General features: G+C 36.1%; 1 protein-coding gene across 12 annotated transcripts in view; it reads right to left on the bottom strand.

Annotated features, from left to right (window-relative positions):
- OSBPL8 (oxysterol binding protein like 8) overlaps nucleotides 1-26,066 on the bottom strand; it is a 211,942-nt gene that overhangs the window by 100,082 nt on the left and 85,794 nt on the right. For 2 of the 12 annotated variants that reach the window (XM_030938778.1, XM_030938779.1), the window contains 4 exons: nucleotides 22,070-22,108; nucleotides 16,739-16,775; nucleotides 16,534-16,617; nucleotides 8,146-8,283 (listed from right to left, as the gene is read on the bottom strand). In XM_030938778.1, the coding sequence (XP_030794638.1) occupies nucleotides 8,146-8,283; nucleotides 16,534-16,617; nucleotides 16,739-16,775; nucleotides 22,070-22,108 (298 nt within the window). Of the gene's footprint in view, nucleotides 1-8,145; nucleotides 8,284-16,533; nucleotides 16,618-16,738; nucleotides 16,776-22,069; nucleotides 22,109-26,066 lie in introns of those variants that run through there. The other 10 variants (XM_030938780.1, XM_010362632.2, XM_030938782.1 and 7 more) reach the window with 10 other exon arrangements.

Here is a 26,066-nt window from a genome sequence, read left to right as displayed (position 1 = left end):
ATTCAAGCCTAGCTAAACCAAGCAGAGTCTGTTAATTTTGATAAAACTGATTAAGCAGGTTAAAGTTTTTGTTTTAAAAGTTTTAAAATTTTAAAGACTTAAAAATTATTTTGAAATTGACTCATTTAAGTGTTAGTAAAGCAATACTATATATTCTCTCACAAAGCACTATAACTGAAAGATTTTTTTAAAAAATAAAAACGTACAAAATAGCTTTTTACAACCAAGAACGAAAGAGTAGTTACAGGGTAAGTTACAGTATTTCATGAAGCTTTGATAAGAATCTCAAACGTGACACAGAAGAAATTGCCTATTTGCCCATGAGATGAGCTATAATTTAGTCTCCAGGCTCCTTTGGCATTGTCCTTAAATGCAAAGGAGGAAAGGGTGAAAGCGAACCTAATTAATCTACATTTCTGTCTTTTTTATTTCTTTGAGACAGTCTCGCTCTGTCACCAAGGCTGGCGTGCAGTGGCGCTATCTTGGCTCACTGAAACGTCTGCCTCCCAAGTTCAAGTGATTCTCCTTCCTTAGCCTCCCAAGTAGCTGGGACTACAGGCATGCACCACCACGCCTGGCTAATTTTAATATTTTTAGTAAAGATGGTTTCACCACGTTGGCCAGGCTGGTCTCAAATACCTGACCTCAGGAGATCCGCCCACCTCGGCCTCCCAAAGTTTTGCTATTATAGGGATGAGACACTGCACCCGGCCCTTACATATCTGTCTTTCTTAATAAACAATTGAAATATGTTTGGCTCAAATAAATCAAAACAAATACCATCTTCTTTAAGAGACTATAATTATACTTAAGGTAAAATTATTTTAAAGTAAACTGATACTAAGCCTTTGAATAAGGAAAACAATCTAGAAAATACACAATTTTTTGAATAATCCAATTCACCATAATCTAAACATATAACAAATAAAAATGTATTTTGGTGTGTGTGGGGTAAGGAGAATCAGTCTCCCCGGCTCTTAAAAAAAATACTAGCCGGGCGCGGTGGCTCACGCCTGTAATCCCAGCACTTTGGGAGGCTGAGGCGGGTGGATCACAAGGTCAGGAGATCGAGACCATCCTGGCTAAGACGGTGAAACCCCGTCTCTGCTAAAAATACAAAAAATTAGCTGGGCGCGTTGGCAGGCGCCTGTAGTCCCAGCTACTCGGGAGGCTGAGACAGGAGAATGGCGTGAACCCGGGAGGCGGAGCTTGCAGTGAGCCGAGATCACGCCACTGCACTCTAGCCTGGGTGATGAGCAAGACTCCATCTCAAAAAAAAAAAAAAAAAAAAAAAAAATACTAAAACGATAGAACAAAACCAGAGTGCAAAAAACTTCAAAACTGCTTTTAAAGAATGATAAGCTACATTAAGTGGTATGAGTCAACATACATGATAGAGATTCAGCTAGAAACATGAATGAGAATAGATGAAATTCTTAAATTGATGGTAAGCAATCATTCATTTATTATGCATGTAATTGAAGGCATTTAACTCTCTTTACAACACTGCTTGAAGAAATCAAGCATACCTATTACAATAACAATATAAAGCAGCACGTTGTGAAATCCCCAAAGCAGTGATATAAGAATTTTGAAAACTGAGATAACAGTATCACCTAAGAAAGCCTTATAAAAGAGAACAGATTTAAACTACACCTTCAAGAATGAGAAGTATTTGGATAAGCAAGTGGAAAGGAGAAGCATATTCCACGACAGAAGACCAGCACAAATGAAAGTACAGTCTCACTGGGAAACAGTGAAGAAAGCTATCTAGCCGGGTCCATGATGATGAGAAACACAAGATGAAATTGGAAGAGTACAGTAAAATCAGACATACTAAGAACCTTGACTACTAAAGATTATGGAAGCCTAAATTTATGCTCTCAATTGCTGGTTTCCACTTGCTGGTCCAAATGTTGCTACATCAGACACACTTGGAGAGCTTTATAAACACATTATGTTACTGAGCCTCACCCTTAGAGATTCTGAAAGAGTGGAGTGAAATCCCTATCTAAGCAAAGCTTCCAGGTGACTCAGATAGAGCCAGACTTAGGTGCTACTGCTCTAAGCAACAGTAAACCACTGCCTTTTTGAGAATGAGAGTGACATAAATGTAGCCATCGCACTAGTTTTTTATAGTTAAAAGCTTTAATAATAAAAAGTGGTACTTTCATTTAAAATTTTATATTTTTCTTTTATTCATATTATTTCCCTCAGAGATCTACTTCATAGGATCCATGTGTTCTTTGGTCATATACACCTATAAGAACCCTGAACCCATCATAATCTCACCAAAATATGTAAAAATTAATTTTTTGTTTGGTTGTTTTGTTAAGAAAGATGAACTGGAATGCTGGAGGGCAAGGTTCTAATAGCAGTTAGGAGGCTGTGGAACTACTCAGTAATGCAGGCATAAAATGACAGAGATCTAACCAAGATGGTAAAAGTAAGAATAAAAATAAAGAGATAAATCGGAGCTTTGACACTTTATAACTTCTAAAAGAAAACACAGAAAGTATCCTTTGCAACTTTAAAGTAGGCAAAACTTGCTTTAATAGGAAAAATGTTTGAATCATAGAAAAAACCGATAAATTGGGTATCAATGAAATTCTGCTCTTTGAAAGAAAGCATTAAGAAAATAAGAAAGCATGCCCAGACTGGAAGAAAGTACTCTCAATACACATGGCTATCAAAATGATATTAAAATGTATTAAAGAATCTTTAAAACGTAATAATACAAACAAGACAATTTTCAAATGGGCAAACATATGAAATGAAACTTCGCAAAAAGAAGATGTAAAAGATGGCCAATGAGTATATGAGATGCTCAACATCATCAGTAATGAGGGAAATGTAAACTGAAACCACAGTATACCACTAAACACCTACTGGAATGACAAAAATAAAAAAGATCAAGGATGTAGAGCCACTGTATTGCTCACACACTGCCTAAGAGGAATGTAAGAATGGTACAACTACTGTGGAAAACAGCTTGGCCATTTCTTAGAAAGTAAAACAAACACTCGCCATACAATTCAGCAATTGCACTCCTAGGTACCACCCCCCAAAAAAATGTATCTCCAAAGCACTGTATACATAATGGAATTCTATCACAATACTCAAGAGTCAAAGTTTGAAAAACTTGAACCTCCAAAAATATGACAAAATTGCTTGGAACTTAAGAAGTCTGAGTTTTATCTAAGTTCAAATTTTAGCTCTATTACATACTATGTAGACTTGTAAACCTTACCAACTGCTCAGTTTCCTCATTTGTAAAATGGCGGGAATAATTATTTATACACCATAAAGTCCTTGTAAGAACTGCATATAAAAACCCTCAGAGACATGAGGACCTTTAAACATTATTCACTATATTATCAATAAGCTTTTGGAACTCTAATTCTTTCCATTCAGAAGCTAAAATGCTGGTCATGAGTACTTGAGATATGATAGATACATCAGAGGTTTTCTGGACATTGGTTTATCTCCTCCAGCAGATAATCTTCACCATGACCAAAAGCTAACAGATAATCTTATTTCAAACAAAACCCCTGCACATGAAAACTGTGATATGGAATTTCCGTGGAAAAACCAGAGGAAGTATTTTGCTTTACAAAAAGACAATGGGTTGAGTTTAACAAAGAAGTACAGCTATTATGTAATTTACTCTAAAAATATTAACTTATTCATAAACTTACCTAGGAACGTTAAAGTGCAAATAAAGATATGACTAACACTGTGGCTGCTTTAAATGCAAAAATTAGAGGGTTAAACATGGGCCATCCATACTAAAAGAAGTTCTAAATGAGCCTCTAAAAGATACTGAAGTATAGGAAAGCCTGAAATGTCAGCCTTCAACCCAAATGGAATCATTTTTTATGTAAAATCCTGATGACAGTAATGATAATAATTGTTATTATTATTATATCAGCTATCATGAGTGGTTATCATATACCAGGTGCTAGGCTTTATATACATATTAATTCATTTTAAACTCTAATAAAATCCTATGTACTAAATACTATTATCTTCATTTTACCAATGATTGAAACATAATAAATATATTAAAATCCATGAGTTCCTCATGATTTAAAAAAATTTAAAAGGCAAAAAGAAATTGTCACCACTGGAATTAGACTTCACATCATGCCTTCAATCAAAAAAGTAATACTTTGCAGTAAACAAACACCCACAGAGCCTACCTTTTTTGTAGGAACTAACTATATTTCACATTTACCAAGTAACCCTAAGTGATGATCTCGTATATAAAGAAAAATTTCATTAACATGTATAAAAAGAACGACAGAATTATAAAATCACCATTTTTCAGCTCCTAATATTGTAACTGATTCAGTTAATGATCATCAAAGGATTTAAACATCTTTCAGTAAAAAGTTGACGGGGGACAGGATTTTTGCAAGGTGCCAAACATATCATCTTTATCTTCACTTTCAAGTCATAAGGAAGGAAAAGATGCAACTTTCAATGAAGAGAATCAGGCTATCCTCACCTAAATCTACCAATCTTGTATCACTAGCAGCAGCAGGACAATCAGATATTAAGTGAATTCTTATGTGATGCAGCCTGAAGTACTACATACTCCCTACGAAGTATTCCTGCCAAAAATGCTCTAGCTAGATACAATCAAGCCTTTGCATTTAACTTCTACTTTATAGAAATTATAGAAGATAGAGAAATTAAGTAATACTGCAAAGAAGCAATCAAACACATCTAAAAAAATCAAACACTCTATAGGACATTGGCCATGATCCCTTTTTTTTAGATGGAGTTTTTCTCTTATTGCCCAGGCTGGAGTGCAAATGGCGCGATCTCGGCTCACTGAAACCTACGCCTCCCGGGTTCAAGTGATTCTCCTGCCTCAGCCTCTTGAGTACCTAGGATTACAGGTGCCTGCCAACACGAGCAGCTAATTTTTTGTATTTTTAGCAGAGATGGGGTTTCACCATGTTGGCCAGGCTGGTCTCGAACTCCTGACCTCAGGTAATCCACCCACCTCGGTCTCCCAAAGTGCTGGGATTACAGGCATGAGCCACTGCGCCCGGTCAGCCAAGTTTCTTAAACCCGTCAAAGACAAAGAAAACAAAAGTAAACAAGGAGACACTTTAGGATTAAGGACGTAATGACATAACCAAATAACATGTATGGACTTTATTTGGTTTCAGCAAGACCACTGCAGAAAGATTTGGGGAAAACTAGGTGAAATTTAAATATAGACTAGGTGTTAGGTTATGTTAAGTAATTATCATCAATTTTATTAGACGTAATAAAGGTTTTATGGTTATATAAGAAAACGTGCTCATTTTTTAGACACATTAAGCATTTTGCGGTAAATAATGAGGTCTGTAATTTACTCTAAATATTCATGCTGTACTCCAAATAAATGAAACAAATAAAACAAAAGGTTAATAACTGCTTACATCTACACAATGGGTATATTAGTGTTCGTTGTACTCTTTTTTTAACTTCCCTGTTTGCCTGAAAACATTTATAATAAATATAAACAAGTGTAGTTTTAATTATTAGTAACTAACCCTTTTGTTGGTTCATTAACTCCTAAGTTAAATAATTCCTCTAAATATTCTAGTGCACAGATACATGAATCAGAGAAACCATATCTACTACAGTCAAAATTCTGGTACATAGTGCAAAAAAACCAGGTCGGTTGCATTGTTTCAGCATTTTATCTTAATGAAGCTTATTTATACCAGAGTGTGTACCACATATCGTTTTTCAAGTCTTCCAAAAAGCATTTTGGCAACAAAAATGCTGACTTTTCAAAAATACCACTGACAACTAAGTAATATAATTATTTTCATCTTGTTACATAAAATTTTTATAGTTCCTTCAATGCTATATGAAAGTGTTTCCATCTAATATATAGCTAGAAAAACATTTTCTATTGAAATAAAGTAGAGGCCAGGTGTGGAGGCTCACGCCTGTAATCCCAGCACTTTGGGAGGCCGAGGTGGGCGGATCACAAGGTCAAGAAATCAAGACCATCCTGGCCAACATGGTGAAACTCCGTCTCTACAAAAAAAATACAAAAATTAGCTGGGCATGATGGCGTGCACCTGTAATCCCAGCTAGTCAGGAGGCTGAGGCAGGAGAATCGCTTGAACCCCGGAGACGGACGTTGCAGTGAGCTGAGATCGCGCCACTGCACTCTACTCTAGTGACAGAGTGAGACTCTGTCTCAAAAAAAAAAAAAGAAAGAAAGTAGAAAATGATCATGTAACTTACTATTTACAAGGTAGTACTCATTTAAAAAGTTACTAAAGCCAAATTTCAAAAGATAATTCATAAAGTTACATCAAACCTGACTAATTACACAGTATGATAGAACTCTAAATTTAATTTTTTAAAATAATAACCTAAGTATACATTAACTTTCAAAACACCAAATTTCATTTCTCAGTTTTAAAAGCAGAAGTCCTTCCACCACAGCTATGAGTAGTACTACAGGAGATTTCTGTACATTTGATTAAATAAACTTCAGCTGAGAAGCAGAATCCATGACACAAAACTTATCAACTAGGAATTAGAAAGTGTGATCCCCGAACTTCTGAGAGTACCCAAAGACCCTTCCAGAGGGTCTGCAAGGTGAAAACTAGTTTCATAATACTTTTTCATTATGTTGCCATTTTCATTGATGGCACAAAAGCAATGTTGGGTAAAACTGCTGGCAACTTAGCACAAATCAAGGCAGAGGCACCAAACTGGAGTAGTAGGCACTGAATTCTTCAGTCATGCACTCACAGAAGAATGACAGTTTCACTTACTGCTGTCCTTGATGAAGAAGTAAAAATTATTGCTCTTGAACCTTTAGTACACAAGATTTTAATATTCTGTGCAACAGAATGAGAAGTGTACATAAAGCCCTTCTCTGTACTGTATTTTTTAATGTGTCAGCACTTGGAAGATCTGCATAATTCAGTGAGCAAATATTTTCCAAATGACTAATGCATGATGTTACAAAATCACGCATGAGTAAAGAGCCATTCAAAATTCAGGAGTGAATTTTAAGAGTATAGAAAGTGTACTGATAGCACTTCAGTTTCCAGATTGCAATTAACATTAAGAAAATTACTACTAGTCAAGTTTTGACATATTATCAAAGAATATCTATAATTATGTATAAAACCTAACAATGTAATCCTCCTTTTCCAGCTCTCTCTCTCTCTCTTTCTCTCTCTCTCTCTATATACATATATATACATATATATGCGTGAGACCAGATTTTATTCATATACTTCAATCGCATCATCACATCATAACAGACTGTAGAAGCAGATACAAAAATGCAGGTGTCTTTTAAGCTAGACATTAAAGGGATTTGCAAAAACTGCCAAAAAGTAGTTCTTAATCATGGATGATTTTGTCCCTCAAGGGACACTTGGCAACATCTGGAAACATTTCTGGTTGTCACAACTGGGGAAACTGCTATTGACATCTACTGGGTAGAGGCCAGGGATACTGCTAAACATCATACAATGCACAGGACAGCCCTCCACAACAAAAAACTGTCCAGGCCAAAATAGTGCCAAGGTTGAGAAATCCTGAAAATAGTTCCAAGGTTGAGAAATCCTGAAAATAGTTCCAAGGTTGAGAAATCCTGGGATAAACCAATACCAACCTTCTCAATCAACTTTTTGGGGAGTAAAGGGAGAGAAAACCTTGTAATTCTTAATAAAAATGTTACTTATATTAACATGTAATCGGTTTATTCCTTTAAATGGATTAAATTTTTAAATTTCTAGTTTTAATTTACAATATAATAAATATCAATAGATATAACTCACATAAAGAAAAGTGCTTCACAGCCTTCAATAATTTTTAAGACTACAAAGGAACCATGAGACCAAAAAGTGTAAGAATCACCAAATTAGATGAATGATATAACCAACGAAGTATGTTGGAGAATATTAAAAAAATTGAAAGTCTAAAGGAAAGTGTACTCATTTCAAGAGTATTATAGATGACCTAAACAAAACAAACAAAACCCCTTACAAAACCAAATAGTTAAAAAGAAAAAAAATATGATAGTCCCCAGATGTCATTCTCCCCTTCTCCCCTCCAAAAACAAAAACAAAAACAAAACAATACATGAAAATCACAACTTCCTACCCTGGCTATGAGGACTTGCTGGACTAAGAGATGGCTGATACAAATCTTTGGTTGGTGTTGGATAAGCTTCTTTTCCTTGGCGCTGACTCATCTTTCCTGGTGTCAGAAGTTGAGATTCGTCACTGTTTGCTACAACAGCTCAAGGAAAGAAGAGAAAAATAATTAGTACTAAAGTCATAGATTTACATAATAGTATAGTTAACAACATGGAATAAGATCATAACTGAAACGGCCTTGGTGGTTATATTCATTTTACCAACTCAATACTTTAATAAATTATCATAGTCATCTTGTTTTCATGTTGGTTTGTTATTGATCCAAGAAGAATTGACTAACAGGTATGTTTGAGTCAAATATACAAATTATAGACATTATAATAATGAAACTGATAATGAATGGCCTAAGGTTTACTGTGTGCCTTCCATTGTGCTATTTATTTACTCTATATTTACCAACAAAACAATAAGCAAACGAATCATTTCCCCCCAAAAAAATACAAATGGTCAATAAATACATATAGATACTCAGCCTCATTAGTAATCAGAAAAACTACAAATTACTAGCAGTATAAAATAATATTTGACATTCACTAGAATTTCTACTCTAATTTCTAATTTTCATGAAAAGTCGGTATGATAACTGTTTTAGAGAGGGGGAAACTTGAGGGTCAGAGATTGCCTTGCCTAAGGCTAAACAGTAAGTAATAGAGGCAAGATTCTAACTCAGAACCAATTGGTTCCAAAGTCTGTCTCTTAAAGCTTGCTGCCCCAATAACCAATTTAAGTAGTGCTTTGAAGTTGCTTCTCACCCATTTGGCCATCCTACTACTTCTATTGCTCAGTAACAATGAGCCAGGCCCAGTTTCAGAGAGCAGAAACAAAGTGAAAACACTCAATGAAAACAGGGTAAACTGCCAAGTCCAAATAACCTGAAGATCTCCACATTCTTTCATTTTATATTCCTATGCTTTCAGCCTATAAAAACTCAAGTTTCATCTTAAGAAAGGACGATTTACTAGCACTTTGGCAAGCCAAGGTAGGTGGATCACCAGAGGCCAGGAGTTCGAGACCATCCTGGCCAACGTGGCGAAACGCAGTATCTACTAAAACTACAAAAATTAGGTGAACGTGTTGGCATGCCTGTAATCCCAGCTACTAGGGAGGCTGAGGCAGGAGAACTGCTTGAACCCGGGGGGCGGAGGTTGCAGTGAGCAGAGATTGTGCCATTACACTCCAGCCTGGGCAACAAGAGCAAAACTCCGTCCCAAAAAAAAAGATGATTTGGTCTCCACCATAGGTTTTATTTGTCAACACAGACATTCAGAATTTCACATTCACCTTTTTATCATCACGTCCTTTAAATCTAATTAAAATGTTTTCTATTGTGACAGTTCTCAAAATTTTATTTCAGCTCCTTAGATTCCAAAGTAAAAATATAAAAACACTGCACTTTGCATCCAAAATATAAAAAATTATTTTTCCAAGTCAATTTAAAAAAATAAGACTGATGACTCCCAACTTCATATCCCCCACTAAACTCAAACTTACATACCCAATTGCCTGCCTTATAATCACCTCTTATTTACAGGCATCTCAAATTTATATAGAATGTAATTTTTGATTCTGCTCATCCTCCAAACCTGCCTCTCCCCAATCTCAGTTTATGCCATCACTACTCCCCTGCCACTACTTTTTCAGGCCAAAACCTTAGATGTGTTTTTATTTTTCTCTTTCTCTTACTGAGCAATCTTTTAAAATCATAAGCTCCTGCCATAATAGTCTTCTTGGTATTTCCTCAAGAAAGGCCATCTTTTGCCCAGTCACAGGGCTTTATATCTCTTGTTCTTTCTACCTGGAATATTCCTACCCCAGATCATCACATTATTGGCTCCTCTCATTTGTTGTCTGGGCTCAAATGTCATCTCTTCAGAAAAGCCCTCTGGTTTCTTCATGGTGTTTTTTAGTACGTTCTTAATTTTAACATAGCACAATTAAGCATTTTTTTTTTTTTAGGGTTAGTACCTACCACTTCACAGTTATACTCTATTACTTTACCCTACATGATTTTCATTGTAGCTCCTATCATTATCTGAATTAATATAGTTTATTTATTGCTTGTCTTCCTCCAGTAGACATTAAATTCCATGAGAGAAGGAAGTTTTGTCTGCCTTATTTTCCCATAAATTCTCAAGTCCTGGTGAACTTCCTGCCATATTGAAGGTGTTGCTTCCTACCATACTAAAGATGTTCAATAAAATTCTATTGAATGAATCAATAAATCAACTTTATATTTTTCGAAAACATCATAAAGTATATGGTGTCTCTTTCAGTTACTAAATCCAAGATTCATTTGATTCCTAAAAATAATTATTAAAAAATAATTTTAAATGTATGGTACTGATGCAGAGAGATAAACTGACCTAAAGAACATAGCAGACAGCTTTCAGAAACAGACACATACATACATGGAGTTCAGATATACAACAGAAATAGGGAAAATAAATTACTCAGTTCACCATAGGAGGTTATCAACTGGTCATCAATATTGGAAAAGTAGATAGAACTCTACTTCTTACCACACGCAAGAATAGTTCTATGAAGACTACAGACACAATGTAAAAAGCAAAACTGGAAAACCTTTAGAATAAGAGAGTATCTTCATAAACTTGGGACAGAGATTCCTTTAAAAAGACACAAAAAAGCACTAACCCAAAAATAAAAAAATCAGTAAGTTCAATATTAAAAGTATAAATTTCTTTAAAGGTATCACAAACTGAAAAGGCACGGAACAAGATATTTGCAACACTCATAATTAACAAAATGTTGGTATCTAGAATGCTCTTCAAAAAAAAAAAAAACTTCTATAAATCAATAGAAAAAGAACATCATCATAATAGCAAAATAGGGCAAAGACTTGAACAGTGATTCGCAGAAGAAAACTGCAAACGGGCAATAAATGTATGAAAAGATGTTCATCCTTTTTTAGTACTGAGGCAAATACAAATCAAAATAATAAATATTTTATACTCAGTAAAATTAACAAAGATTAATCTCTGATAATACCAAATACTGATGAGGATGGGATCGAGATGTCTTAAGCACTATTAGTGGAGTATACATTAATACAAGCACTTTGGAAAACAATGTGAGCTTCTTATATAAAACTGAATACCCTGTGGGTCTGACAATTCCACTCTTGGTATCTAGAAAAACTCTCACAGGTGTGTACCAAGAGGCAAGAATAAGAATGTTCATAGCAACACTGTTCATAGCAGTAAAAACTAAAATAACATATTCATCAATTGAAAAAAATGAATTTTAATAAATTGTGGCATATGCATATAATGAAATAGTATATAGCACTAAAAAGGAATGATCTAGTTCTGTAACAAACAACATGATTGAATATTAAAAGTAAAATGTTAATTACAGCCAGGCACAGTGGCTTGCATCTATAATCCCAGCTACTCAGGGGGCTGAGATGGGAGGACTGCTTGAGGCCAGGAGTTCAAGACCGGCCTAGGCAACATAACAAGATCTATCTCTAAAGGAAATAAAAATAAAAAAGAGTTAGCTGGGCGTGGTAGCTCATGCTGTAATCCTAGCATGGCAGGCATCTGTAGTCCCAGCTACTAGGGAGGCTGAGGTGGGAGCATCACTTGAACCCAGGTGTTCGAAGCTGCAGTAAGCTGTGATAACACCAAAGAACCCTACGGTGGGCAACAGAGCAAGATCCTGTCTCTTTAAAAACTTTAAAAAAAAAAAGTAACTACAAACAGCAAGTCCTGGAAAATTATATAAACCATGACACCATTCTTTTAAAATTAAAAACCAAGCAAAATCTAGTGATACATACGTGAGTAAAAAACAACAACAAAACCAACTTTTTAAAAAGCAAAGAATAATAAAAAGAAAAAATACAACCTAGTCATGCCCTCTTGGGGCAGGCTCAGGGATAAAAAAGTAGCAAATAGAAAGACGGAAGGTACATGGAAGATTCTAGTTCTTAAGCTGAGTGATAGGTCAGTAAGTGCTCATTGTACAATTATGCTCTCATTTACATATGACACATATTCTTTTGTGTCATATCAGACAGAACGTTTAACGCTAATTTAAAATACTTTATAAGAACCACTAGCAGAATTAACGTAGGTTTTAGTATTCTGTCAGTAAAACATAGGTGTCTATGTCTTGAATAACTTTAAAACAGCCTGAACTGTAAAGTTAGCTCTATTCACCCTTTCTAATCCATTTTCGATGGAAGTATTACTATATGATTTTGATAACCGTGAAGTAAGAGAGTATGCAGAAACAGCAATATACAGAGTGCACCTTTTTACCAAAAAAAAACAGAAAGCCCATGTTTCTATTTGTTTCCTCACCCCATTCACAAGCATTAACAACTATACAGACAAAAGAGGCTGGGGAATATAAAAATCATTATGATTTCCTACACCAGTTACATAATAGTAGACTATTCAAATGTAAGTTTAAGAGGGACAGTGACTTTTTTTTCTGTATCCCTTGGCATATAACTGATACTCACTAAATACTCTCTAAATGACTGAATAGATATCTGGCAAATGAATCACTGTGTGATTCCAGTGCAGTTTCACTGTCTCACTTACCAAAGATAACATTACAGTGCCCTCTGCTGTTTCTACTTCAAGTGGAAGTAAAGCAACCTGCTTTGCTACTCGTAACACTACTCATCCTTAGTAGAAATCACACTGAAATAGTTAATTAACTTATCTGCTGCATTTAAGGAGAACATGAATCAAAAACTAACATTTTTACCTTCTGAATTCAACTCATCAATATAAAATTTGAAGAATTTTACAAGTTTCAAAGTCTGACTTTAATCTAAGTGGAAGCTAAAACAAGATGAGGTAATTTTTTAAAGTCATAAATAATAATCTGTATGTAAATCCTATATCTCCTTTTCTTCTAAAGTATACCTTTTCTTAAATACTCCAATAATTTAAATGTCAGTATAGATCATGTAGTTTTTTCATTCAATAGTACAGATCCTAATCAAGTACCATGAAATTACAGTTGACGTTTAAGCAGTCAAAAATGTATATTTTGGGACTGGGAGTGGTGGCTCACACCTGTAATCCCAGCACTTTGGCAGGCAGGCAGATCATTTGAGGTCAGGAGTTTGAGACTAGCCTGGCCAACATGGTGAAACCCCATCTCTACTAAAAATACAAAATTAGCTGTGCATGGTGGTGCACGCCTGTAACCTCAGCTACTGAACCCAGGAGACAGAGGCTGCAGTAAGTCAAGGTTGCGTTCCTGCACTAGGTGACAGAGTAAGACTCCATGTCAAAAAAAAAAAAAGTGCATTTAACTTTTGACCCTCCAAAAACTTAAGTACTAACAGCCTACTATTTACTGTTGACTAGAAGCCTTATACATAATACGAAGAGTCAACACATATTGTATATGTTGTATGTATTAAATATTGTATTATGTAATATAGCATGTACATAAGCTAAAGAAAATATTATTAAGAAAATCATAAGAGAAAATACAATTATAGTACTATACTGTATTTACTGATACAAGTTTATGCCATCGTTTACAAGATGAATCATCAGTTTGAAATAGCAGCAACCACAGCTGCAGACCTCAATCCACAGCTAAATATTAAGCAATTAAACTCCTTCTTGTAATGTCATGACCTTTGTCTGCTTCTTGGAGCAACTGAAGCATCAACAGTGTTACTTCGTATGGATCCCACAGTGTTACTCGAGGTTTACAATATTGCACGAAACACGATGAAAATAGGCAAGAATGGTGAGAAATGACTTTTTAAAGCAATATGCAATTTACTGGAGCAAAGAACTTCATGCAGAGATGATTAGGATCACACAGCATTTAAGTAGATATTTGCAACACCTGAGCTCATTGTAATAACAGGAAGTGGCTAGAAAATTATTACAGTAGTACAGTATGTACCAGTTAATGTTATGTAGTTACAATTTAATACTGTATCTTTATGTTTGTTTACATTTTTCTCAACTGGGAATGGCAACATGTACAGTGTGTGTGAAAAGTTTTGATAAATTTTTACTTTTGTAATAGATTTGTGTATATTTTGAAGTAGTGAGAAAATAAACTAGTACCTACATATATTTTATGCATTCATGATATACCTAACCTTTCCTTTATTTTTTCTATGTTTCTAAGGTACAGTTCATCTGTGAGTTTTAAATTGTCACAAATCTCAGAAAACTTTTCCAATATATTTCTTTTTAAAAATACACATAGAAGTGGACTCGTGCAGTTTAAAGTTGTCTTGTTCAAGGGTCAACTGCACTTCACTTTAAAAGATATATGGTCTCTAACAAATGATTATACAGACCCAGCCTTTTAATACTTGGCAGAGTACATTATAAAGTCATCTCCAATATCATGATGCATATTTTTATATATGCTTGAAATATATAACCTTAAGTAAATTTCTTCTATTCCAAGTAAAAAATATCTCCATTTGTAAAAACTCAGTTCCTAAGATAAAATATTTCGGTTAATATTTAAAATGCTATTCTATTTATAAAGCTCAGCAGTGCCATTCAGTTCACCTGAGTCCATGTCTAAATATATGAGGTAATTAAAGAAACTGAAGAATACATTGAAATTATAGGCCAAGTAAGTATCACAAGGCTGAACAACAAAACATAAAAATATTTTGAAGCTTGGTGCAGTTGCTCATGCCTGCAATGTCAGCATTTTGGGAAGCCAAGGCAGGAGGATTGCTTGAGTCCAGGAGTTTAAGATCAGCCTCGGCAATACAGGAAAACCCTGTGTCTACAAAAAATAATAAAAAAAAAAAAATTAGCTGGGCACATGCTTGTAGTCCCAGCTACTCAGGAGGCTGAGATGGGAAGATCGCTTGTGTCTGGGAGAAGTTGTGGCTGCAGCAAGCTGTGATTGTGCGACTGCACTCCAGTCTGGGTGTCAGAGTAAAACCCTGTCTCAAGAAAATCAAAAACAACATTTTGAGGTTTCTCTTCTTTTTCCTACTTTTAAGATTTCTACCTCCTAATGATGATTGTATAATAAATAATATTTATAAAATATTTTGAGTTATTGCATTTAAGAATGAAAAAAGGGCTAGGCACGGTGGCTCACACCTGTAATCCCAACACTTTGGGAGGCTAAGGCCACAGGATCACTTGAGAGCAAGAGTTCAAGACCAGCCTGGGCAACATAGTGAGACCACACCTTTACAAAGAATTTTAAAAATTAATTGGGTGTGGTGGCACAAGCCTGGAGTCCTAGCTATTCAGGTGGCAGGAAGATCCCTTGAGCCCAGAAATTCAAGGTTGCAGTGAGTTATGATTGTGCTACTGTACTCCAGCCTGGGTGACAGAGTGAGTCCCCTGTGTCTAAAAAATAAGAATTAAAAAAAAAAAAGGAATTTAGCATATTACTTTAAATCCTCTCTTTTTAGAAAAAAATTACATACATACTATAACCAGTTAGAGTTACAGTAACTGATAAACAGCAACTGATCTAGACTAAAAAAGTTCATAGTTAGAAGAAACCTTTACCATTATCTCATTCAGTTCCTTTCTTAGGTCAATGAAATATAAGTCCCAGAATAGTAAACTGACTTGCAATAATCAGATAATTGTTCAGGAATCAATAACAAAACTTCCTAAATCAATATAATTTCCTATATTATTCATCAATAAAGTTAAAATCTTCATCTAATTTATGATGCAGTAAAATTTTAACTATTTTGTTATACTTGAATGCAACAAACTAACAGTTTCCTTCTATCTTTGAATAACAGTAGAAGGAAGAAGACACACTGGACTAGTAACCAATTCTAAATTCTCGGATATTTGTGCTATCTTAGCTTCAGGCTCTCCTCTATAAAATTAATGCTTTATTAGATAATTTCTGAAGTTCCTTTCACCTCAGCAATTATATGATTTTTAATATAAAAATTGCCCCTCTTACTCCCTAGCTAACTATAAACATTTTTAGGGGCAGGAATCATGTTTTATTCATTATGTACATCCAGAAGTTGGCAGTGTCTGCTGCTCCCTGCCCCAAAAAACTCTCAGTAAAATCTGTTGACGTGAATTGGAAATAATTTTCAAGGATACATCTTCTAAATCCCTAAGGTAAAACACGTTTCACTTATAAAATACCCAAAGTATAAAACAATTTTCATAATCAAATTATTAAGTAAAAATTCTGACAAACGTGTTTCTCCCATTCCTACGGCAGTAAAATCCTTGTGCTATAACTATGCCTTGTGATAAATGTAGAAAGAAACACTCTGAAGAAGAGGTCCCAAATTATGAGTTAGATAATTAAGTAAACAATGCATCTTTAGATAATCAAGATGTAAATATACAAACACTACCTATGAATCTCAGACGGACAATGAGAACAGATGGGGCACTGGTACTAAACGACCATTTATATTCTTTACTTTGTATTTCAATTCCTGGAAAGAAAAGTAGAAGACTTAATAATTCAAAATTGAAACACCATTTGCCTTTCATAATAATTACACATCAAAATATTATCATGTCCCCAAACATGCCGTTCAAGCTTTAGCTACTTACTTGATGGCCCAAGGACATCTTTGCTATCACCAAGAAGCTTTTAAGGCAGGGTAATTGAGCAGCAAACAAATACAGTCCAAATCAGGAAGAAGCAAAATGCATCAGGATGGAAACAGCAGTGAAACAAAAGGACAAGGAAAATAGCATTAGTTTATAAGTAGAAAGCACATGCACATCAATAGTAATAACCGTAATAATTTATAAGAAACTTCCTTTTCCACACACAAAAAAAGATCTTGGATTAAGCAGTATCAAATATTTGTTTTGTTTTTAGAAAATGAAGGTGGTAAGAGAAAAATGGATCGCCTAAGTATTTTGTTTTGAAAATTAGGTCAAAAATTACTTTCAATTATAATTCAAGATATGAGTTAGTAAAGGTAAAAATTACACAGAAATTTAAGAGACAGCCAAGTTATGCATTCCTTAAATTTAAGGTGGTTTAAAACTATGTAACACTCATGCACTATTAAAGATTAGTTCTGCATGCCATGAAAGCATGTAACACTACAAGGAGATTTAGTATGTTTCTTCTACAAAAGAGTAAGGAACATTTATTGAGCACTTGTTACATGCCAAGCATTGTGTGAAGAGCATCTACAGAGGCATCAACAAAGTAGAACAAATTTTTTCTCAAATGCCAAAAAAAAAAATAGAAACATTAATTAGAAAGAACTTTTTTAAGTCAGACAAAATTTTCTTAGGGCCCACTAAAAATCAAGCATAATATTTGGAGCTACTGGTCTTTGGGAAGTCAGAAGACCCAACCCTTGAATGAAGAACTTGCAGTCAGCTAAAAGAAACTGGAAATAGGCTGCTGATCTTCTGTTTAGTAACTATTTTAACATAAATTACTCTAAATGTTGCCTATGGACAAGTGCTTTGGTTCTGGTAGGAACAGAGTTCTCGGCTCTCCTTCACTTAAGTATCAAATACAGTAACATATCAAAACAAATGCAATAACAGAAACAAAAAATTCCCGGTAATTACATTATTTGTTGGTCTTAAAGAGGCCTGAGGATCTTAATTGACTGTGACAAAACAAGTTAGCAGTTGTTTGCTTTAGGCTTTTGTGATCTCCTTGAATAAAATCTTAGACCTGGACCTATTCCTTCCCTAAGTGATGGCTTTTTACAATACTTGAAATGATCTTCTAATGCCTTGAAGGCATTTGCTCTATTCATGTTTGTGCAGTTTCCCATTTAATCTCATTCTTCTGCTTTACAAACAAACTAAAGTTGGCAAAGTTATATTCTCCTTGGCTCAAGCAATCCTCCAGCCTCCACCTCCCAAAGTGACGGAATTACTGATGTGAGCCACCATACCAGGCCCTAAATCACTTCTAATGAACAGAATAGAGCCAAAGTGATGGGATGTCTCTTCTGGGATTAGATTATAAAGAGACTGTGACTTCGATCTTGCATGCAGTTTCTCAGTCTCTTGTAGAAAGATTACCCTGGGGAACCACTGTCACTTCATTATGTCAGTCTTGTAGAGAGGCCCACTAGGTGAAAGAACTACGGTGTTAGTGAGGTCGGCCAACACCACTAGGTGAACTTCAAAGCAGATCTCCCACTCCACCCTCCACCCCCAGTCAGTCTTTCTTTTTTTGTTTTTTGAGGCAGTCTCGCTCTGCTGCCCAGGCTGGAGTGCGGTGGTGTGATCTCGGCTCACTGCAACCTCCGCCTCCCAGGTTCAAGTGATTCTTCTGCCTCAGCCTCCAGTAGCTGGGTCTACAGGCATGTGTCAACACACCTGGTTAATTTTTGTATTTTTAGTAGAGATGGGGTTTCACCATACTGGCCAGGCCAGTCTCGAACTCCTGACCTTGTGATCCACCCACCTCAGCCTCCCAAAGTGCTGGGATTACAGGCATGAGCCACTGCACCCAGTGTAGTCAGTTTTATTTTGAATAAGATGGGGAACCACTGGATGGTTTTAAGAAGATAACTGACATGGTCTGATTATGTTTTAACAGAATCACTCTGATTGCTATGTTGATAACGGACTAGAGAGACAAAGGTATAACCACTTCGGAGGTTACTGCTATAATCTAGGAGAGAGGGTGAATCATGGACCAAAGTGTTAGCAGTGAAGGTGATGAAAAGTAGCTGAGTTCCAAATATATTTTGAAAATAGAGGAAACAAGATTTCTAAATAGACCAAATGTGAGATGAGAGAAAAAAAGGCAGGAACAAAGTAATGTCAAGTGTTGGGGTTTGAGCACCTGGAAGGATGGGACTGCCATTATCTGAGACAGAAAAGATAGTGAGAGCAGCTAGTTTACAGTGAGAAATATAAGGAGCTCAGTTTGGGTCAAATTAAGTTTGAAATGCATGCCAGACATTCATCCAAGTGGAAATGTCAAGTAAGCAGTTGGATATACAAATCTGTACAGGGAAAGGTTCAGGCTGGTAAGAAAAATATAAATTATGATAAGTATGAGAGTTATGATATATGACCTGAATGGCTTAATCATAAGAGATTGGAAAATGCCATAGGATAAAAGAACAGGCCCTAGAAAAACATATATTATAATGAACAACACAACTAAGAATCACACTCGAACACTGTAAATGCAAAGCTGAAACACAATGAAAAATAAACATGGCTTCAGAAACCTTCCTCAAAAGGATATGGATACAAAAGCACTAAACTAGGAGTTAAGCGAAATCATCCTTCCAGAGTTGCTTGTAAGTGATGCCAATGGGAAACAGGATATAAGTAACTGAGGATTACATATCAAATTTACAAAGTAACATATACATCACTGAAGTCTTCTGCACATGGCTAAACTGCCCCCTACTAATTTCTTATTCTTACCACTTCGAGGACCTGGGTCAAATTCGTACAGTACCATGTTGCATATCACACGAATAAAAACAATGTGAAATTACTGTTGTGGAGCCACTCTACACAATTGCCTTGTACAATATTTAAAAAGTAAAATGCTAGGCGTTCTTCTTGGTTTTTGTTAAAGAACCTAAATAAAGCTAGAATCTCAGAGAATCCAAGAACAGCTTCTCAGTTTATTCAGAAAAAGGTCATCATGGGCGCCTTGTAGCCCCAACTACCTGGGAGACTGAGGCAGGAGGATTGCTTGAGCCCAGGAGTTCAAGGCTGCAGTGTACCATGATCCATGATCGCACCTGTGAATAGCCACTGCATTCCAGCCTGAGCAACATAGGGAGACCCTGTCTCTAAAAAGAAACGGTTTCTCTAATTGACTCTATTTCAGTAACTTATGTTTACCATTATCCCACAGACAATGTCCAGTTATCTCACTAATTTTGTTATAAGTATATCGATAAGATATATTGGTAACTATATTGATAATAAAAGTTTCAGACATATTACCAAAGTATTTAAAAGCATGAAATATTTATAGCCATTACCCAAATATTTAATAATTTTAGTCTATAAATCTCAGAAATAGTGCACTATGCAAAAAAATGTGATTGTATTTTATTGTATGTCTAAATATTTGCCACCTCATCTATAATTAGCAGTAAACACACAACCTTTAGGGCCTGGGAAACTTCTCAGTCTCAAACCACGATGGAAGGCCACCCTACTAAAGAAGTAATCCCACGCAATCTATAGCTTTGATTCCATTCCCTTTGGCACAGCACTTTCCTCTTAATATACATCATGGCTTGATTTAACTCATCTGACTCATGACAAAGAGCTCATCAAGCACTGATGTAGCTGGTGGCACCTCTTCACCCAATAAAGTTGATCAAGTTGTTACAGAAGCAATTCTGCTGCAGCTGGCTCTGAGAAACTACAATTCAGAAAGAGTACACAAAATATCTGAAGAGTGCTCTATTTAGCATTATCATAAGCCCTTAGAATAAGAAACTTCAGAGAGAGCTATATTGTGCAGCTGAGAACTGTCTGTTCTTTTAACAGGAGTCATCACTCTACACTTGGCTGAATTTTTAATATTCCTGTAATCATCTGCAAAACATACTTGTGCACATTTTACCCCTGAGTTTCATGCGAGAGATTTTAAAGGAGTATTTGTCTCGGAACTACAGCTTTTCACTGTTGGATAAAGAATACGATCTGGCCTGCCAAGCAGATATTTAAAAATAACCTAAATGCACTTTTGATCCAGCAATTCCCCTTCTAGGAATATTAATAAGGGGATCATACAAAATGTTCAAAGAGATGTGTCCGGCTGGGCACGGTGGCTCATGCCTGTAATCCCAGGACTTTGGGAGGCTGAGGCAGGCAGATCACGAGGTCAGGAGATCGAGACTTTCCCGGCTAACACGGTGAAACCCCGTCTCTACTAGAAATACAAAAAATTAGCTGGGTGTGGTGGCGGGCACCTGTAGTCCCAGCTACTCGGGAGGTTGAGGCAGGAGAATGGCGTGAACCTGGGAGGCGGAGCTTGCAGTGAGCCGAGATAGTGCCACTGCACTCCAGCCTGGGCAACAGAGCGAGACACCGTCTCAAAAAAAAAACAAAAAATGTGTCCATGGATATTTACCACAACACCATTTACAGTAATCTAAAGAAGTAACCTGTTTTAAACAGGGTAATAAAATACCTTCACACAATGAAATAGCATGAAGTCATTAAAGTTTCTTTTTCCAGCCAGGTGCAGTGGCTCACAACTGTAATCCCAGCACTTTGGGAGGCCAAGACATGAGGATCACTTGAGGTCAAGAGTTTGAGACCAGTCTGGCCAACATGGTGAAACCCTGCCCTATTAAAAATACAAAAATTAGCCAGGCGTGGTGGTACGCACCTGTAATCCCAGATACTCTGGAGGCTAAGGCAGGAAAATAGATTGAACCCGGGAGGTGAAGGTAGCAGTAAGCCGAGATCACACCACTGCACTCCTGGGCTAAAGAGCAAGACTCTGTACCCCGCCCAAAAAAAAAAAAAAAGTTTATTCTTCACCTACTAAAAATCATGCATTATATACCAGCTTTTAAAAGTAGGTTATAAAGAAGCTTGTATGATATGACCCTACCTTTATAAATTTTCTTATACATACACAAACTTAGGAAAGATGCCACCAAAATATCAACAGTAGTTAACTTTAGGAGGTAGGATTTTACTCATATTTTTCTGTATTGTTTAAATATGGTACACTAGTATGCATTATTTTTACAGTCAAAAAAAGAACTTACTTACATTTTGGAAAAAATATAAACAGTGTTTAACTGATATTTTTCAATCTACACTAGCTTATTTCTTATTATGACATAATTATCTGTGATTAAGTATAGTGGGAAGTATATTTTAAGAATCCAACTTGAAATCCTAAAAAGACAAAAAAATGTTAACATATCGCACACAGCACCACATATTACTCACTGTCTCTTGAACTTCAGCAACTTCTGAATATGGCAATATCTAAAAAGAAAACAAATTTTCTCAGGAGTGATTTAATCTCATATACTTAAATCTGAATCTAGAGAGCACCCAGAATTTATCAAATGAATTAAGTGGTGCAATAACCTTTTAAGTAATAGCTATTTTTCAAAATTACTTCTACACTGAAAATTAAATCCTTTTTTAAAAATCTTTTTCTAGGCTGGGCGTGGTGGCTAATGCCTGTAATCCCAGCACTTTAGGAGGCTGAGGCAGGCGGATCATTTGAGGTCAGGAGTTCAAGACCAGCCTGGCCAACATGGTGAAATGTCATCTCTACTAAAAATACAAAAAATTAGCCGAGCGTGGTGGTGGGCGCCTGTAATCCCAGCTACTTGGGAGGCTGAGGCAGGAGAATCGCTTGAACCCAGGGGGATGGAGGTTGCAGTGAGCCAAGATTGTGCCATTGGACTCCAGCCTGGACAAGAACAAAAAATCGTCTCCAAAAAAAAAAAAAAAAAAAAAAAAAATCTTTTTTTCATCCTGAGTCATCAGGAAATTACAGCCAATTTGTCAACCTGTGGAGTCTTCTCTGGCATTGGCCTGGTAGTTTTTCACACTTTATATCCTTCCTTTATATATTTAAGTCTATCAGTCTTCTCATGTAAGCCTCTTTTGGTTTCTAAGAATACTCCTCTGCTCTGGCTTCTCTTCTATTTTCCTGCCTCCACACTTAGTCCTCCCAGTCAATAAGTGAATGGCCATTACCAGTGCTCAATCTCAACTATTTGTTGTTCCTCCTCTACCTGCTCTTTTCCTGCAGGTTCCATTGATGCTCAAGGCCCATTATTACCTATATTCAGATAACTTCCTAGTTTCTTCTTCATACCTAGCATATCTCCAAAACTTCAAAACATTTCTATGTATATGTTTGGACATTATTGCATATCCTTCTAGTTCTAAAATTATGTTAACAAAGGAAGGGCTTTACAACTTTGTATCAGAGATAGTAGTCAGCTTTCTCTCAGAAACCAGCTTCCATGCTGATTTGCCCATCTTTCTTTCAAACACTCAGGCATAAACCCTTGATTCATCTGAGACATTTCCCCCAAAATCTGATTAAATTATTAAATTCTGACTTTTTTGCCTCTATGGTGCCTATTTCACATTCAGTCTTTTTTTTTCACTTCCCATTAGTGCCCCCATGTCAGACCCACATCACCTTATGTGTCAAGTTCTGCATCTCCCTTTCAGTAGATGTCCCTGCATGCAGTCTCAGCCCACTCATTCATTTACTATGCTACATACCAGAATTAAAAAACATGATAAAAACATAGTCCCTACTGCCAAGATCACCACACATAGAAGACAGTGTGTATTACGGTTTATTCAACACTAACATAAGTGATCTCCAGTCTACCCGACATTATTCATTCTGCAAGCTATCCCATCATTAGCATGCCACTTAACTTCTTTCTGTGAGGTTTCTTTTTCTCCTTTGTAAATGCACTAATTATTAAACCTTACACATTTCTAGAATTGTTATGAGGCTTAATAGTTTACATGAGTATTCTATATAAATTTGTTTTGAAAATCAGTATATAGACATAAGGCAGAATTACTTATTATTAAAACAAATGAGAAAGACTAAGAAAGGACCCAGAAAAAAGTGATTAATTTACCAACTTAATTTTCTAGGCAGTCACTCTGGCCTCATTTCTCCTCCACTAAAGAAAGTCTGGTGGCATGCTATTCTTTTAAAAATAAGCCCCCAACACTCATAATTAAAATATTTTACAATTTGGTCCAACTATCCATCCCACAGAAATAATGATTTTCTACGAGACAGTCTAACATCTCCACTTAACTCAAACTCTACTTAGCTAAAATTCTGCCTAGTAAAACTGATTGCTTAAAGTGATCTGTAATTTTCTCCCTACTTTCTTTTTGCTTCCCTACTCAACAGCTTGAAATTTTTATATGTATTTTCTGTCTTTCTCCACTCAAATGTTAGCTCCACTGGAGTGGGAATTTTGTCTATTTTGTTCACTGCTACATCTTTTAAAACTAGAACAGAGCTTGGCACCATAGCAGACACTCAACAAACCCCTCACTTTGAGAGCTCAAACTGCCAATTCTGTTACCTACGTTCAAGATGAAGTTATCATTCTCCAACTCTGACTTTCTAATGTGAATTCTTTGATAATGCATAATTATCTCACAGTATTGTCTCTCTTGTTATATAAATAAATAAACAATTCAATTGTTATTTAACTTTTCTCCACCATTATAATGGTCTAGTACAGTGCTGTCACAATAGAACTTTCTACAACGATGGAAATAGTGCATATCTGTAATGTCCAACAGGGTAGCTACTACCTACATGTAGCTATTGAAATCTTGAAATGTGGCTAGTAAAACTAAGGAACAATTTTTAATTTAATTAGGTTAACTTTAAATTAGTAACATGTGGGAAGTGGCTACACCATCAGACAACTCAGGTCTAGCACAACCTTACCATTCCCTAGCTCAACCTAACACTGACCACTCCTCTAGCATTTGCCACTGCTGACCACTCCTTTTCTGAAAACTTTGCCCCTTCTTAGTTTCCAACCTATTTTCTCTTTCTCCTCCCTCTCTCTGGCTCCCCTGCATCCCAGAATCTCTCATTTCCATTCAACATGATTTCCTCATGTGATTCCATTGACTTGATTTTTTAAAGAGCTCAGTTCACCACTAACTCCCCAAATCAGTTTCCTACCTTACCCTCTCCTGAGCTGCAGCCCCTCAAGGCCATTCCAATGATTCTCCTGGTGAATTCATTCTTCTTATATAAAGCATGACATCCTTGATAATGGATTTCCTGACCTCCCACTGCAAGCATAACAAATAGATATTCCATCTGTCTTGTCACTCTTCCTTCTATTATCAAGTCGGATTGCAGGGGAGAGCCCACAGAGCTCCATGTGTTCCTAGGAACACTGACCCTGTACCTCCACCTTCCTGAGGAGGAGGAAAGACCCTTCACTCACGCTTTCCCACAACCCCAACTGCTTACAGACTAACCACCACTGTCTGCCCAACAGATATGCAAGCTTTACACTTAGTTCTTATTTCTGCCTAGAAAACTTCCTTTAGGATTCTGCTCAAAAGCTACTTCATCAGAATACTTCCATAATATTCCCAGGAAACAGCACTCATCCCCTATTTTGTTACTCTCTCTCCTTCTTACCCTGCTTTATTTTTCATCACAGCAATCATCTCATAACACAGTTCATATTTATATATTTTTTCTTTCTCTACTCAAATGTTAGCTCCACTAGAGTGGGAATTTTGTCTTTTTTGTTCACTGCTATATCCCTTAAAACTAGAACAGAGCCTGGTACCATTGTGGACACTCAACAAATACTGAATGAACAAAGACAAGAAAAGAAAAAAAAAAAAAGAGGCTTAGTGATTATAGCCCTAATAACTAGCACAAAGTCTCTGGCCATCTGATAAGCCCAAATTCCATCACTAAGAATCCCCTCATTCTTTTCCTTAAATAGTTCTGTCCTGTATAAAATAACACTGTTACAGATTCACCATCAGTTTTTGGTAATGAAACATGAATTATATTTCTTCTGGCACTGGTGGTCTCTTGCCATGATTCATCCAACCTCCTTTATCAAGATCTTCACATACAAGAGAAGCTCAAAATTAACCAATATGATTTTCACTTGTAACTAATGGCATGCATCTGGTGAGACTGCTGGTGGACTCTGTGGTTCAGAAACCAGAAAAAGTTTACTGCCCACTAAAAGAATTAAAGCCATAACACTGAGCTTTAACTTCATTAACATTTTCCTCTAAATCTGGCCTAACCAGCCACAGTTGCCTGAAAAGGTTATAAAATAGCACAACCGAAACCATATTATCACATCACAATCATGCCAGGTGATATGAGAACTGGTTATACGAGCCGACATATACATAAACATTTCAGTGTCTGATACTTCAT

This window comes from Rhinopithecus roxellana, chromosome 10 (assembly GCF_007565055.1).
Source record: "Rhinopithecus roxellana isolate Shanxi Qingling chromosome 10, ASM756505v1, whole genome shotgun sequence".
Lineage (NCBI taxonomy): Eukaryota > Metazoa > Chordata > Mammalia > Primates > Cercopithecidae > Rhinopithecus > Rhinopithecus roxellana.
Note: the sequence above shows the minus strand (reverse complement) of the source record. Positions and strands in the feature narration are given on the sequence as shown.